At 69.2% G+C, this 14,921-nt stretch overlaps 2 protein-coding genes across 3 annotated transcripts; both read right to left on the bottom strand.

Annotated features, from left to right (window-relative positions):
* Positions 1–1,109: 1,109 nt before the first annotated feature.
* Positions 1,110–5,414, bottom strand: TNNI2 (troponin I2, fast skeletal type). Of its 2 annotated transcripts, none has more exons than XM_046016265.1 (8): positions 5,348–5,414; positions 2,842–2,871; positions 2,672–2,678; positions 2,110–2,151; positions 1,883–2,011; positions 1,670–1,759; positions 1,389–1,565; positions 1,110–1,276 (listed from the first exon to the last, which is right to left on the bottom strand). In XM_046016265.1, the coding sequence occupies exons 2-8, from the start codon at positions 2,847–2,849 to the stop codon at positions 1,181–1,183; spliced, it is 549 nt and encodes a 182-aa protein (XP_045872221.1). In that variant the 5' UTR covers positions 2,850–2,871; positions 5,348–5,414; the 3' UTR covers positions 1,110–1,180. The 2 variants fall into 2 exon arrangements, with proteins under 2 accessions (XP_045872221.1, XP_045872220.1); XM_046016264.1 differs by lacking the exon at positions 5,348–5,414 and adding an exon at positions 3,469–3,494.
* SYT8 (synaptotagmin 8) lies at positions 4,919–9,970 on the bottom strand. Its single transcript, XM_046016263.1, has 9 exons — positions 9,881–9,970; positions 7,048–7,157; positions 6,772–6,941; positions 6,278–6,376; positions 6,004–6,171; positions 5,755–5,922; positions 5,567–5,672; positions 5,348–5,481; positions 4,919–5,219 (listed from the first exon to the last, which is right to left on the bottom strand). Exons 2-9 carry the CDS (start codon positions 7,139–7,141, stop codon positions 4,980–4,982), a joined length of 1,179 nt encoding a protein of 392 aa, XP_045872219.1. The 5' UTR covers positions 7,142–7,157; positions 9,881–9,970; the 3' UTR covers positions 4,919–4,979.
* Between the last annotated feature and the right edge of the window lie 4,951 nt (positions 9,971–14,921).

Genomic DNA, 14,921 nt, shown 5'->3' with positions numbered 1-14,921 from the left:
CTGCCTCTCTCGCCCTATCCAGCCAAAACCTGCTCCTTGAATCAGGCCGAACACCCCTGGGTCCTCTCCACCCTGCCCTCAGGTGCAGGGGCCCGAGGGTTGACTAGGCAGGGCCCCAGGCTGCAGGCTCTCTGAGGAGAGGCCGTCAGGTCGCCCCTGGAAGGATGGACGCAGACCCCGGGGCTGCAGCAGGGCCCCAGAGCTGAACTCAGGCGAGGCCACAGGGCAGGCCAACATGGTCCCTTGACGTAGTCCGAGGCCAAGGGCATAACCCTTCCCGTGTCTGGCCACTGGCACGTGCAGAGGGCAAGGGCATGTCGGGCAGCCTGTCCTTCCTGGGCACCCCTCCGATGACCTGAGTGGAGCGACCTTCGTGGGTCATCTGTCATTCCCTGCAGAGGACGTGGGACAGTGTGACCTTGCTGGGATGGTCCTCATCAGGGCCTGTCTGGGACATCATTCCTGGATGTGTGAGGAGGCCTCTGGCCTTGGGGAGGGGCGGAAGGCAAGGCAAGCCCTCCCCAGGCCTGCTGTGGGGCTGGGTTGGCCTGTCATCAGTGAGTGTGGACCCCAGCTTAGGTGTGTCCCTGCTCCGTGGGCAGAAGCCACCCCGGGAGCTTCTGACCCAGAGCTGTGCCCGTGCGTGCCCCGCGGGCAGAATGGGAGCCGCCCATCTTGCACGGGGAGGGCCTGCCTGCATGGCCCCCGGCCTGGGATCATGCCGAATGGACAGGGTCTCTGGGGCCGGCAGGTTCCCCCAGAGGACCACGCGAGGGACAGACGCTCTCCTCTCCAGGATCCTGGCTCACACAGGACTCAGACCACAGGGTGGGGCGTGTCCAGGGCAAGCCTCGGGGAACCCCAGGGGCTGACCGGTCACCACTGAGCACAGCGCACAGCTCTAGGGTGCCGGCTGGGTGTCTGCCAGTGCCTGGCCACCGGCACCGCCCCAAGACCCGGCAGCACGTCGGGGCTCCCCGCCGCCCCTGCCCCGGGCTTCCCCCAGCGCGGCGGTTTGCTGGGCGCCCGGAGGCAGCCTGTGGGCAACGAGGCCGCGCAGGACCAGATCAGACCAGACCAGACCAGTTGTGGGGATTGGAATCCTTTATTGACCCCTGACCGGCTTCGTCCTCCTCCTCTCTGGGGGCAGCGCCAGGCCGGGCGCGGGGGCGGCGGGTGCCTAAGACTCGGTCTCGAACATCTTCTTCCTGCCCTCCATGCCCGACTTCTCCTCGATGTTCTTCCGCCAGTCGCCCACATCGCGCAGGTCCCGCTCCTGCGGAGGGGGTGGCAGGGAGCTGAGGGAGGACAGCAGAGCCCGCAGCCCCGGTCCCCCCCTCCGGAGGCGGGCGCTGGGCGGCCCTGCGGGGCGGAGGGCCTGCGCGTACCTTCTCCGTGTCCTCCTTCTTGACCTGCTTGAGGTTGGCCCGGAGGTCCATACACACCTTGTGCTTGGAGCCCAGCAGCGCCTTGAGCATGGCGTCGGCCGACATGCGCACCCTCCTCAGCGGGGGCCGCTTGAACTTGCCTCTCAGGTCGAACAGCTTCTGGTTCATGTCCTCCAGCTGCGGGGCAGGGGGGCGTGGGAGCCAGCGGTGGCCAGGCCCCCCTCCACCCCCCGCCGGCTGGAGCGCCCCCTCCCCGCAGGCCCCACCGCCGACCCGCTCACCTCCTTGGTGCTCTTCTGAACCCTCACTTCCATGTCATACTTCTCCTCCTCGGCGGCGTCGATCTTGGCGTGCAGCTGTTTGCAGAGCTCCTGGGGGAGGGGGCAGCCGGTGGGGGGGGGCAGTGGTCCACCTGCCCTCCACCTGCCCTAACCACCTTCTGGACCGACGGGGAAACCGAGGCAGCAGGCCGGAGTGCTGCGGGGGCGGGGTACCTGTACTTCGGACATGGAGCTGGGGAGGTGCAGGGGCGGGCAGTGCTCGGACAGGTAGTTCTGCTTCTCCGACTCCCGGCGACCCTCCTCCTTCTCCAGCTCCGTGGCCGCGATCTGGAGCATGACACTCTGCGGGGGTTCGGGGGTGGGGGGCGGACCAGTGAGCGGCCGTGGGGGCCCAGCCCCACACGCACCCCAGGATGGCCCTCTCGGGGGACAGCACCTACCTTCAGGTGCTGTCTCCGGGCTGTGATGGCCCTGTTGCGTTTCTGTGGCGGGGGGGAGCAGAGTCAGGGCCCGTCTGGTCTGGGTCCCCAGCACCCCCACATCCCTCCCCACTTGTCCTCCGGGGCCGGTGGGCCCCGTCTGGGAGGCAGCTGGACCTGGGGCTCCTGAGGCCTGCTAGGGGGCCCGGGCCCAGAACACCTGTGCCCAGGTGGCAGGTGAGGTCCGAAGGCTCCGGGTCCGGGTGGGGGGGTGGAGAAGGGCGGTGCCTCAGGGGCAGCAGGAGGGGCAGGGGAACCCAGCAGGGCCCAGGAGGTGGGGGGGCAGTGGGAAAGGAGAAGCGATTCTGGAAACCAGCCACAGCCTCACTTCCCTTCCCCCGTGAGGCTGTGAGGCTCGGAGACCACTTCCTCTGTCTCTGCTGGCCTGGGGGCTGGGTGGGGCACTTTCTGGGGGCGGGCTGGTCAGCTTCCCTTGAGCTTTGACCTCTGACCCGCCCCAAGTAGGGGGTCCCATCCCCTCTATGTTTCATGCCCTCCCCCATCCCCCTAAGCAGGTACTTACCTCCTCACTGTGGGGGGGGGGCGGGGGGGAGAGAGAAGAGAGAAGTTAGGGACATGGATGGGACCTTGTGACGGGGTCGGTGAGAGTGAAAGCAGCCAGAGGGGGCTGGGGGAGCTGCAGAGACCCCCAGGTGGGGGAGGGCGGCAGGGCCGGGTTTGGGGCTGACTTACTCCCCCATCCTGATGTCCTGCGCTTAGAGCCTGTGGGAGAGAAAAGGTCTGGGCATGAGGGCCATGGTCCCCATCCCTGTGTGGACACCCGCTGCCCGCGTGGGGGGCCAGCCCTCACACCAACCCTGCCCCCTGTCGCCCTGCTCCCAGCTCTGGCCTCCTTGGAGGCGCTGCCTTGGGATTCCCAGGGCGAGAAGAGGAGAAAGTGTTCCCGAAATGTCCTGGGCGGGGCCTGGGCTGCTGCAGCTGTCCCTGGGCTGGTGGGGGGGGACAGGCTGCGCAGGTGGCCACCAGAGCCACCCAGCTATATTTAGTTCTGCTCCTTCGGCTTTGGGCCCAAGTGCATGCAAGAAACTGCTCCTCCCCGGGGCTGGGGTCCCTCGACCCGTCAGATCCCCTCCTCATGTCCGGCCCAGCAGTGAGGCCCGTGATCGAGGGGCTGTCCGTGACCCCTGCACCCCCCGCCGCCTCTAGATGCGTCTCTGCCTGGCTCCCAGCTCCATGGAGCCCCCAGACAGGCTGCTGGAGGCAGACCCCAACCCCCAGGACCCCCGCCCTGGGATGTCATCCTGCAAGCCAGCTCACGAAGCGCGTGTCCTCGGCCCAAGCTGGCCGGGCTGGCCTCACCTAGCGTCTGGGCAGCAGCACTCGGAGCGAGGTCAGGCCAGCAGCGGCAAGCTGGGCTGGTGGGCCCAGGGGGAGGGGTATAAATGGCCTCCCCCAGGCTGGGCCCCTGCTCAGAAAGGGCATGGAGCCCTCCTCAGACCAATGGGGGCACAGGGGCCTCCCCACCTGCCCAGGCCGCCTGGCCCGGCCCAGCCGCGTGCTGTCGTCCAGTCCAAGAAGTCTTGGTGGTGGGGGGGGGGGGTGCCGAGGTTGGGTTGCTCTATTTAGAGCTCGGTGACAAGTTTGAGAATCCTCCCTTGTTCCTACAAGGAACTGCTGGTCAGCTGTCTGTGGCCTTGCTGGGCTACCGCAGGGCACGGGCTCAGGGTCAGCTGAGGGATCACTCAGGTCCTAAGCCAGGGCGCGCGCCTCGGTTTCCCCTCCGCTTTCCCTGGAGGGCAGGCTTCCCCTGTAGCTCCTACGGGGCTTTGAGCTGGGCCAGGGCTCCCCGGCATGAGCTGGCCACGACTCTTCCTTCCTCCAAGCTGGCTCCAGCTTGGGGGCAAGGCCTGGACCCCCAGATGTGGCCCACAGCCATGGCCGGGGTCATGGGTGGGGGCTGCTCTCCCCCCGGCTGCGATCCCGTCCCCCCAGCCGGGAACAGGAGGGAGGGAGGGTGCTGGACGTGCAGCCGGCCGGAACGCCCTGCCCTGGGGTGGTTCCTGGCTCACTCGGAACCCGTCCTTCAACCCAGGGATGGCGGCACCACCCGCCTGGGAACCTCTCCCTGACCCGAGGGGCCTGGGGCCTGCCTGGCTGCCCGGGCAGGCCCGTATTGCTGCCCTTCTCACCCCGGCCGGGCCTGCACCCCCCCGCCCGGGCCCCCCCACCCAGCAGAGACATCCGGAGGACCATGACTTGGAATCCTCTGAGCTGGGGGCGCGTGGCCCCAGCCCCGCCGGCCTCACGGGCCGTGGGGAGGGTCAGGGGGAGCTAAAGCCGTCCAGATGTGTGGGGATTAGAGCTGCATTCCTGGCCAGGGCTGAGCCCCCAAGGCCCTGAGCGGCTTCTGAAGACATCTACCGCCCCCTGCCGTCTCGATGGGGAGGCCTGCGGCAGCCGCCGTTGGAAAATGAGGGGGACCTGCGGGCGTCTAAAGCGGCCCCTTGGATTGGGGTCCTTTCCCACGGCCGTGACCACCCCCCAAATGCCTCCTGATTTCCCCTTGTGTCCCCCTGGGGCCGGCTGCGGCCTCCCTCCCAGACCCTGCAGCCCCACTGTCGGGGAGGACGCCTGCCTCCTTGTTCCTCCCCTGCCAGCCCCGGAGGGGACCCCTTCACCCGCTGAGGGGTCAGGCACGGGTCAGAGGCCTCAGGGCCCCAGGACTCTGGAAGGAGTCCTCTCCGGCGGCACCTGGAGAGGTGGAGCCCCTGGCCCCACGGAGTCTGCGGGCTCAGGAAGGACACTCGGCCACGGCAAGAACAGGGATTTATTACGGCGTCCCCCGGGGAAGCCAGGACAGCACCCCCACCTCAGTCGCAGGAGCCGGGCAAGGTCAGATGCAGGCGGGGCTTCAGGCCCAGAGCACGGTCCACCTCCCTGGCTGGAAGCAGGGGGTGCCACTGGGCGACGGGCCGCCGGGCGTGGGCCAGCATGTCCGCCCAGTGCTGCAGGGACTGACCAGAGGCCCGGGCACCGAGCAGCACCTTGCCCACCGGCTCCGCCCGAAACTGCGGGCCCCGGGCCCAGACAGCCAGCACCAGGTCCACGCGCTGGGCAGAGGCCCGCCGAGGTGCATGGGGGAAGAGAAAGACAGCGGTTGATTTGGCCCCAAGCGTGAGGGGAGGGAGGGGGGAGGAGGGGAGGGGACCCCACCCACCCCTTCCTCCAGGCAGCCCACCTGGATCTGGCTGAAGGGCACAAGGAAGGTGAAGGCCTCGTTGAAGTAGGGGGAGGCTGTGCCCTTGTGAGCCGATGTCTTTCTCTTCCGCCACTTTCGCTGGTTCAGCATGAGCTGGACCTTCACGTAGGGGTCTGGGCAGGAAAGGGATCCGAGCTGTCCCAGGTCTGAGGGCGAGCCCAGGGCCCCCCCGAGCAGAAGGGCACGCACGGCTCTCACCTGCCAGGCCCGGGCTCAGGCCTCGCGCCTCCAGCACGACTACCGTCATCCGGCCGGAGCCGGGGACATAGCGGAGGGAGAGACACAGCTCTCCCGTCGGCTCGGGCTGCGGGCACAGAGCGGGGCCTCAGTCTCGCAGCGGTGGCCAGGGCAGGGACGGGCCGCAGCCCCGCAGCTCGCAGCCTCACCTCCGTGGCACCCGGCGGGCACAGCGGGTACCACTGCTCCAGGACGTGCCGCGGGTCGACGGCGCCCAGCGGCAGGCTGAGCTCCCCCAGCGGCTCGGGGGCGGAGAAGCGCTTGGAGCCCAGCACCCGCACCCGCAGTGTGGCCCCGGCCAGCTCCTCCGGCGGTATCTGCGGGCAAGCGTGTGAGCCGGGCACCCCCCTCGCCGGCCCGCGCCCCCCCCCCCCCCAGCCCACCCAGCCCCGACGCACGCGGAAGCAGCAGGTCTCCTGAAACGCGGGGCAGAGCGTGCCGCGGTGCACCCTCGTCTCGTGGCTGTGCCCTGCCTGGGTGGAGAGGCTGACGCGGGCGTAGGGGTCCGCCGTGCCGCCCGGCCCACAGGCCCTCAGGTCCGCGGCCTGCTTGAGGCCCACCTTGATCTGGGAGTCGAGGGGACTCAGCCCGGGGCCCTCCCTGGTCAGCCCCGCACTGCACCCAAGCCCTCCCTGAACCCAGAGACCCTCTGGGCCTGCCCGGGCCGCGCACCTCCTGCCTTGAGAGGTCGTACTCCAGGGAGAGCTGCAGGCGCCCCCAGTGCTGGGCGTCTTCCGGGGCAGTCTCCGAGGAACCCACCTCCGGTTGCACCTGGGGGGGCGGGTAGGGAGAGGCAACAGGTGCCGCCGGGCCAGGCTGGGCTCGTACCCTCAGCAGCGCTGTGAGGTGCGCTTGCCCGACTGACCTCCTCCAGACGCTTCGAGAACCACTGCCTGCCCCGGACCTTCCCGCGGCTCCACACGGCCCAGGACCAACCTCTGGCGCTGGCGATCAGGGCCTCCAGGCCTTAGTCCCACCTGCCTCCCTCTTACCCTGGCTCGTCACTTCTCCTACTCGTGGCGGGGGGGGGGCTCCCTGCCTCTGCTCCTGGGGAGACCAGACCATCGCTGGGGCCCGAGCCTGCCCCTCAGGCTGGGCCTCGAGCTGCTCTCGGGGATGGCCGAGCCGGGAGCTGGGCTCCAGGAGCGTGGGTGTCCGCTCCTCACCAGGTGGGTGCTGGTGGCCCCTTGAGGACTGCCCAGGCCCACAGCCTCCCTGTCCTCGGGCTTCTTCCTGTGGCCACGGCGGCGGCGGCAGCAGCAGACAGCACAGAGGAGGCAGGAGACCACGAGGACGCCGGCGGCCACGGCGATGGCAATGATTGCCCAGCGGGGCCCTGGGCAGGCGAGTGCGGAAGTGGAGCCGAGATGCCTCCCTGGACAGCAGCTGCCCCCCGCCGGGCCCGCCGTCCCCATGTGCCTCTGGGGGATCCCACAACTCACAAGGGAGCCTGGCGATGAGGTCCGGAATGAGCCCGGGTAGAGGCGCAGTGCTGGCCGGGGACGGGGTGCTGTGGGGGTCCAGGGGGTGCCCCATCTTTCCTCCCTGCTGGCTGGGAGCAGACAGCAGGGGTGGCTGGCTCACCTCTGGGGCTGGTCCCTCAGCCCCCGGCCCACTGCCCCACGGCCCAGTAGCAGCGGGCCCGGGGTCTGCCTGGGCAAGGAGGCAGCCTGGGGTAGCCAGGGGCGAGGGCTCCGAGTGGAGCCAAGGGGGGGGGGGGGCGCTGGGCTCTGGCCAAAGTGCTGGCCCCCAACTCCCAGCCCCAGCCAAGCAGGACAGTTGTCCTCCTTACAGAGCCCCCTCCTCCAGGAAAGCCCAGTCCTTCTGGGGCTCCTTCCCTTGGGCCCTGGGCCCTGTCTGGGGGCTGTTGTCGGGGTCCCGACTCATCCCTGGCTCTGACCTCAGGCCCACTCCGGTTTGTCAGTCACACAGGTGGACCGCCCTGGCCTAGGAGTGCTCAGGGAGCAAGGAGATGGGGGCTCTGAGGGGCCAGGGCTCTGCTGGGGTCACGCGGGCACATAGCGGGAGGAGTGGGGGTCGGCTGCCGGGGGGCGCTTGTCCGAGCAAGCCTGGGCTGGAGGTGCGTTCCCGGCACGGGCTCCGTGCCAGCAGCGCCTGGGGAGCGGGAGAGGTGGGGGCAGGCAGGGGCAGGGTGAAGCTGGGAGCGGCCAGAACATTCCTTGCAAACTGACTCAGCAGCCACTGCCCAGACCTGCCCACCTGCCGACCTGCCACCCTTCTGGCCCGGGGAGGGGGGGGGGCGGTGTGGCGCAGCCTGCCTGCCGGCGGCCCGGGACAGGAGCACACCTGGCCAGCCTGGGCTGGCTACTCCCACCCACACCAGGGACCGGGGACGCAGAGTTGGGGGTGCTGGAGGCCACGACGGTGCCCGCCGGGACCCCAGACCCACGGGCAGGCCCCCAGCTTAGCTCCTCCTGGCCTCCCCCGGCAGGCAAGGTTGGAGCCTGCCACCCCCCAACCAGGGATTCGGACTGGGCCGTGATACCCACGCACACGGCACCAACGCCCCCTCCCCAGCAGGTCGGGTGGAGGCCACCCCACTCCCAGCACCGTCCTGAGCCTTCAGAGTGCAGGGGCGGGAGTTTCGTCTCCGAGAGTGCCCAGGCCCCAGGGGTCTGTCCCCCTGCCCAGGCCTGGCCGTGTCATCCTGGAGGGGCTGTGTGTGTCCCCGTGGGGTCTTGTACAGATGGGAAGGAGCCAGCTGGGAGAGGAGCAGAGGGCCAGGGAGCCACAGCCCCAAGAAGGGATGAGGCGGCCGGCCCCGCGGCAGGAAACTGCTCAGAGAGAGGGGCCGCGGCCTGCTCTAACGCCCACCGGGGCTGCCTTGAAAGTCTGACCATTTTGAACCAAAGGCTGCATGTTTTCCGCACGGGCCCCGCAAGTGATGGAGCTGATTCTGGTTCCCTTTTGGGGGAGCCCCTGCTGTGGGATGCGGGCGCTCAGGGCGGCCCATAGGCCTCCCCCGGCCTCTGTCCTCAGAAGGACGCCGCAGGGGGGCTCCGCTTCCCAGGGTGGCTGCTGGAGGGCCCCGGGGGGGCGGCGGGCGGCCTGCGGGGTCCTCGGAGCAGGACACCCGAGGGCCGGCCCAGAGCCCGCAGCTCCCCCGCTGAACCGAGTCAGCCGAGCCTTTCTGGAATGCCAGAGCCCACGTGTCTTCTGGAATTCAAGTCGCTTCATGGGAGATGTTCATGGTTGAGAATTCCAGGAGCCACGTCAGCACGGAATCTGTGTGTGTGTGCGTGTGTGAGTGTGGACAGGCCGGTGGGTGTGCCCGCGCGTGTGCGTGCCTCTGCCCGTGCCCGTGGCGGGGCAGTGGGCACGGACTCCTGGGGCCTGGCAGGATTCCCCGGCCGCCCAGGGAAGATGGACCCCCGGACCACAGGCCATGTCTGCAGCCGGCCCCCGAGGGTCCTGCGACGCGGGGGTGGTGCTGGCCACAGGCGCTGCGGGACCCCCAGGCCCGGGGGAGGGCACAGGGTCCCTCAGGACCTCCAGGTCCTCACGGTGGTGAAGGTTCTGGCGGACGCGCAGCCACCAGGTGGCGCCGACGGCTCCGTGGGACGCAGGAGAGCGGGAGCCCCGGGGGGGGGGGGGGGGGGGGGGGGAGCCGCAGCGACTCGGGGGCCCGAGGGCTCTCCCGCACCAGCGCCTGGGGCCGCCTTCCTGCCCGCAGCCCCTGGGTCCCCTTTGCCCCGCAGCCCCCGGGTCCCCTCTGCCCCAGCTCCAGTGGCCCCGCAGGGAGGTCCCTCTCCTGCCCAGAAAGGGAGCCGCCGGGCGTCCTTCCTGAATTCAATCCGGCCCCAGACGCGGGCCAGGGACGCTCCCCTGCACGTGCAGACACAACCCCGTGGCTCCGTGGGGACCGCATGGCCTCCTGGCCGCCTCCCTGCATGGTCCGGGCTCTGCTCCCACTGCCCTTCCATCCCACTACTCGGCCCACTCCCCCTTCAAGGCCTGCATGAGCCCCACCTCCTCCAGGAAGCCCTCCGGGGCACTCCCCGCCCTCTGATGGACCGGCCTGGCAGTCTGTGCTGGACCCAGTCTGCGTCATCCACTCAGGAGCCCTGGCTCTCCCGGGCAGAGGGGGCTCCATGGCAGCCCGGAGCCTGGCACCCTTGAAAGCCAAGCCAGCCACCCACCTCCACCTTCAGTCTGACTGGCATTGTCTGTCCTGTGGGCCCCCCTCCTGGGGAAAAGGAAGGCCCCCCAGATGCCAGGTGGGGGCGCAGACCCCCAGGTGTGTCTCATTCTCACCTGCTTCCTGCACTTCCTGTGACTGGCCTGGCCTCCAGGCCTTTCTCCCTACCCCGGGGATGTGAGGACCGCGCTGGGTGCCGTGGCCAGGCCTCCGGGAAAGAGACCGTCGTCTTGGTGGGGGAGGGGGTGAGAGGCCGGGCTTCAGGGAGCCCCACCTCAGGGCCGGAACTGCTGGCCCTCAGGAACTGGGGAACTCCCTTGGGAGGAGGGTCCTCCCCGAGACCTGGGCTCTGGGCCACCCGCAGGGGTCCTTCCGGGGACGCTGAGCTCCCTTCCTCCCGGAGGCCTTGCGGGATGGGGACGACCGCCTGTTTGGGCTGAACGTGAGGAGGGGCAGCGGGAGGGAGGTCAGGCCGGACCTGGTTTGGGAAGGTTCTACACCCCGAGGAGGTGCCCTGAGTCATGAGGACTCGGGTTTGGAGGAGCGCAGCTTTCTGGAGCCGCTGAAACCAGGCACAGGGAGCACACAGTGTGGCCAGGACCGCACAGCGCGTGCCGGACAGGGACCCGGCCGGGCAGCGCTGTCATCAGGCGACTGTCTGAGCCTGCCTGGTCCTGCCAGCGCCTGGGCTTCCAGACCTTCTGGAGGTCACTTTACCCCCGCACCGGGCCGGTCCCCTCCCCAGAAGTCTCGGCTCCCGTTGGGCCTGCAGGCTGAAGTCCCGGCCCGCCTCCCCCATGGCCCTTGCTCCGGCAGAGCCCGCAGGGCCGTGAGCTCAGCTCCTGCACGGCTCTGGCCAGCTCAGCTGGTCTGGTCACCCCGGCTCCGGTCCCTGCCTGGGCCCAGCCCCGAGTGGCCCTCCCAGGCCAGGGTGTCTCTCTGAACCTGTTCCTGTGGCGGGGGGACACGGAGTTGGTTAATGCTTAACAGGACAGCCGCTGGCACCCGGGCAGCCGGCTGGGCTGGTCGGGCAGGACTTCCAGGAAGCCGCTGCAGGGACACAGCCGCACGGAGGCGGGCGTGCGGGTCAGGCACCGCAGGGCTCTGGGGATGCGTGCCCCTGTGCGGGGCTCAGTTCTTTCTCCAAGTCGTCCCCAGTGAGGGGGATTTGGCAGAAGCAGCTCGGCCCTCGGGGACCAGGAGTAGCCCCGGCTGTGCTCGGGGTGCTCGGGGGCAGGCTGTGGCCCGTACTTTGGGGGGAGGACGCAGCGCGGGTGCACACGTGCTGTGGGGTCCTGGCGTGCAGCGAGCACACGGCCCCCGCTTGCGGCCCTCCCCAGCCCCACTGTAGGGTCTTTGTGCCTTTCTCAGGATACGGCGCCTCCTTGGCGAGACGGGCGTCTGAGGCTCCAGGGCGGGAAGGGGAAAACCAAACAGAGCTGGCAGCCCCCGGCCAGCCCCGCGGCCCCCGAGACGGCGGCTTGGCAGCCAGCGGCCACATGGAGGCCCTGGCGGGGCTCCTGGACGGGGGTGCTTCCTTTGAGGTTGCCTGGGGAATGTTTGAGGTTGGAACTCATGGCAAATGCTGGCTCGGGGTAGCCGGGAGCTGCTGGCCCAGAACTGCGGGACGGGCCAGGACAGCACGCACGTGCGCACCCTGCCCACGCTGACCCCGCGGCCGCCCCCAACTCCTCCGGGCTGCGGGGTGCTCGCCTCGGTGTGGCCCTGGGCGGCGTGGGGTGCCCTGCGCCCGTTTGCTGGCTCTCCACGGGCATGAGTCCCAGAGCTGAGAGGCCGGCTCTCCAAGCCTTCTTCGTCTGGGGTGCCCGAACCCCACGCCTGAGTCTCCGGGAGCCTGCAGCCCACTCTGCCCCACGCGTCTGAACACTGACGCCTCGGTGCCGGCTCCAGAGCTCCGTGCCCTTCTCCCGGGAGTCCCCGCGCTGTCGGCGAGCCCGGTTTCTGGGGGATGTGAACCCCACACCGTGGCAGATCTCGGTCAGTTAGGCCCGGTTTGCCTGGAAGTCAGAGCATGTCTTCCTCACTGTGTGGCTGCGTGTGGACCCGTGTCAGAAAACTGGGGTTCCTCGTGACCCGGGCGTCAGGGACCTCCTTAGCCCACTTGTGCCCCTCCCCACGGACGGCCCCTCCCGAGGGCTTCTGGGACCATGGTGCCCGGGTCCTCTGAAGCTCTGGGTGGGCCCCCTTCACCTGCTCTCAGGCTCTCTGTTCTTGGCATCGGGGCGAGTACCGAGGGCCCCCGAGTGTCAGGCAGCCTTCTCCCCTCTCACCCGAGGTCCGGACACCAGGACTCTCCGGCCTGCAGTCACCAGGTGCCTGGACACCCCGTACCCCCTCGTTGGCCCCTCGGGTGCCCGGATCCCCCACTAACACGTCTCCCATAGTCCGGAGCGCCAGGCCAGACCCGGTGGCCTCATTCCTGTGGCTTGGACAGAGCCCTGGGCTCCATCTGCCCCCGGCCTGTGCATGTCGCCCTTGTTACTGACTACTTGTGCTGTTCTCTGTGTGCTGGGCTGTCTGTCTGCCCTGCCGCCCAGGGGTCTGGGAGCTGGGCCCCCACCCGACCAGCCTGGGGTCCCGAACCCCTTCAGCCTCAACAGGGAGTCCTGCCCCCGTTACATGGAGTGCCCGGGCTCTGGAGCCCATTAGTCTGAGAACCGGCGTCCCACACCCAGTATGTGGGTCCTGAGCGCCCTCAGCTAGAGCATCTGGGCTCCTGTGCCCCCTCAGCCCCCCAAAAACCTCGTGCCTTAGCCTCTGCGGCTGGTGGCTCGTCACCCGTCCTCGTGGATTCTGTTCTTGTGGCTCGGGGGTCTGTTCCCGTTCCCTGGAGCGTCGGGGCGACCTCTCTGCCATCCAGCCCCCTCAGCCTTCCTGAGCTGGGTCAGGCTGGGGACAACAGACCTGGAATCCCACGAGTCCCGCATCCGGGTGCCTCGGGGCCCAGGCGCGTCCCAGCGGGCTCCCGGGAGGCGGCTGCCTCTGGCTCTGCCAACCCCAGTCCGGGTCACCCCGGTGTGAGGCAGCCGGCCGCCCCCCGAGTCTGTGTGGCTCTGGGGAGCTGCCCGTGTTGCAGCCCGCTCGTCCACACAGATGGGGGCCTGCCACCATGAAAATCTGGACGCCAGCTCCCGACTCTGAACATGCGCCTGGCCCTCCGTCCCCCAATCTCCCAATCTGGCTGCACGGTCCCTGAAGGCCCCGGCCCCGGGCAGCCCGTACCCCACTCCTCTGAACCTCTCAGCAACGAGACTTCGACCGTCAGCCTGACAGGGCTCTGCCTGCCATTTCCAGGGCCTCGGGGCCGTCACCCCCGGTTGGAGGTCGGCAGGGTGCTGGCCCCCCACGCTCCCTCCTGCGGCTCCCTGAACCCCAAAGTCACGAGGGTCTCGGGCAGCCTAGCCCTTCACCATCTGCCTCTCACGTCAGGCCGGGGCTCAGGCCCCATCTCCGGATGTCCGGGGCCCGTCGTGGGCGTCTGACCTGCAGGCCCATCCCAGCGTCTCCGTGCCGGGTTCCCGCGTGGCTCCGCGCAGAACCCCTGACGGTTCTATGCCCCTTCCTTGGGGGTCTGAAGCCCCACACTTCCTGGAACATCTGAGGGGCCTGACCACTACTACGCAAGGGTCTGGGTCCTGGCCCCCCATGACCATCCATGGCCGACGCCCAGGGCCTCATGGATCCAGGAACGGGAGACCGGCACTTTGACCGCGGGTACCTAGATGCTCATGGCGCTGTGGCCATTTTTCCCTGCTGCTGAGCGCCTGAAACCCGTACACTCGTGACTCTGCGTGTCGGGGTGCTCTGTTCCCCGTCCCTGGGGACTCGGGCAACGTGTACCCTCAGCGGCCTACACCCCACACCTCACGTAGGCTCGTGTCCCCGGGTCCCGGGCCCCACCAACCAGGTCCAAGTTCCACCGCGTCTTTGGACGCCTGCGGCCCATTCATGGGTGTCCGTCCTGTGTGAGCCCATTCATCTCGTCCCGGCACGTCTGTGCCCTATTCATGCGTGGCTCTGGGCCCCCGCCCACCCATGTCTCAAAGACAGTCTGTGCTTTGTCGTGCCTGTTCCAAGAACAGCCGCGTGCAGCCGGCAGGCACATTCCGGGGTTTGGCCGGAGGCCAACGCAAACGCTGGTCTTGCTGGCACTGGCCGCCCGCGGGGCAGGGGCGGGGGCTGGCCGTGGGGAGGGGAGAGTGGGGACCCTCGGTTTGGGAGCACGCGATCAAAGCCTTCCGTACATGGGGCATGTCCCGGACAGGCCGCCAGCAGGAGTGGGGCATGCACGTTCCAGACCCCTCCGCCAAGCCCGCCGCTTCCTGCCGGGAAGGGTGGGGGCAATCTGGCTGCCAGGCTTGTCCCCCTCTGCATGGGGCAAGGGCCCGGGGTCCCCGGCCAGGGCTGGGAGCCGAGGCTGCTCGGGCAGAGGTGGGGATCATCTCTGGAGGCCGCAGAACCCTGGCCGCCTGGTCAGCCACCTCCCCGCCGGGGGGCTGTGGGGTCCCCGGGAAGACGGGCCCCGGCTGCAGAGCCCCGGCCTCATCAGGCTGTCTCTGGGGGGAGCCTCGCTCTGCCTCCATTGTCTCCCTGCCCGTGTCAGGAGCAGGAAGGGAGCGTGCATGCGACCTCTTCTTGCCCAGAGGGTTCCCCGCTTCTCTGGGCTCCCCATGGGAGCCAGGACGCAGACACGGCCCCTGGGGCCCTGTGTGGGAGAGACCTGGTCTGGGACACGCAGGCTCCCTGGGGGTCAGCAGGGAGCCCACAGGCCTGTGCTCTCGGGTGCGAGCCAGGTTTGCCCTGGCTTTCTGGTTCGGGCTTCCAGGGTTGGGGGAGTAGGCCAGGATGGTTTGTAGTCTCTGGGGCATCTCCATGTGGACCCTTCTCTTGGGACCCCACACCCAGGTTGGAGCATGCTGGCCCTCACCTGCCATCCTCACCTGCTCGCTCACTCTCTATGGGTCCCAGCCTGCCCCTTCCCACTCCCTCGGAGCTCAAAACCGGGCCACCCGCCCCGTTCCCACCACCACTGACCACCCCCTCCCCCAGCCCCCAGGGCTGTGGCAGGCCCACCCGGGTTTCTGGCCAGAAGCACAGAACCCCAGTCTCAAGAATGCTCGGGGCAGTGGCAGGGAG

The sequence above is a fragment of the Meles meles genome, chromosome 8, assembly GCF_922984935.1.
Source record: "Meles meles chromosome 8, mMelMel3.1 paternal haplotype, whole genome shotgun sequence".
Classification (NCBI taxonomy): domain Eukaryota; kingdom Metazoa; phylum Chordata; class Mammalia; order Carnivora; family Mustelidae; genus Meles; species Meles meles.
This window is presented reverse-complemented; position numbering and strand designations above follow the sequence as displayed.

Bases quoted from the DNA above. Each gene is read 5' to 3' on its own strand.
- SYT8 (XM_046016263.1), bottom strand. From the start codon at position 7,141: ATGGGGCACCCCCTGGACCCCCACAGCACCCCGTCCCCGGCCAGCACT. The intron at 5,923-6,003 runs GTGCGTCGGGGC...GCTTGCCCGCAG, and splicing joins AGGAGACCTGCTGCTTCCGC to ATACCGCCGGAGGAGCTGGC. The intron at 5,220-5,347 runs GTGGGCTGCCTG...GCCTCTGCCCAG, and splicing joins TGCCCTTCAGCCAGATCCAG to CGCGTGGACCTGGTGCTGGC.
- TNNI2 (XM_046016265.1), bottom strand. The intron at 2,012-2,109 runs GTAGGTGCTGTC...GAACCCCCGCAG, and splicing joins CCCGGAGACAGCACCTGAAG to AGTGTCATGCTCCAGATCGC. The intron at 1,760-1,882 runs GTACCCCGCCCC...CCCCTCCCCCAG, and splicing joins GCTCCATGTCCGAAGTACAG to GAGCTCTGCAAACAGCTGCA.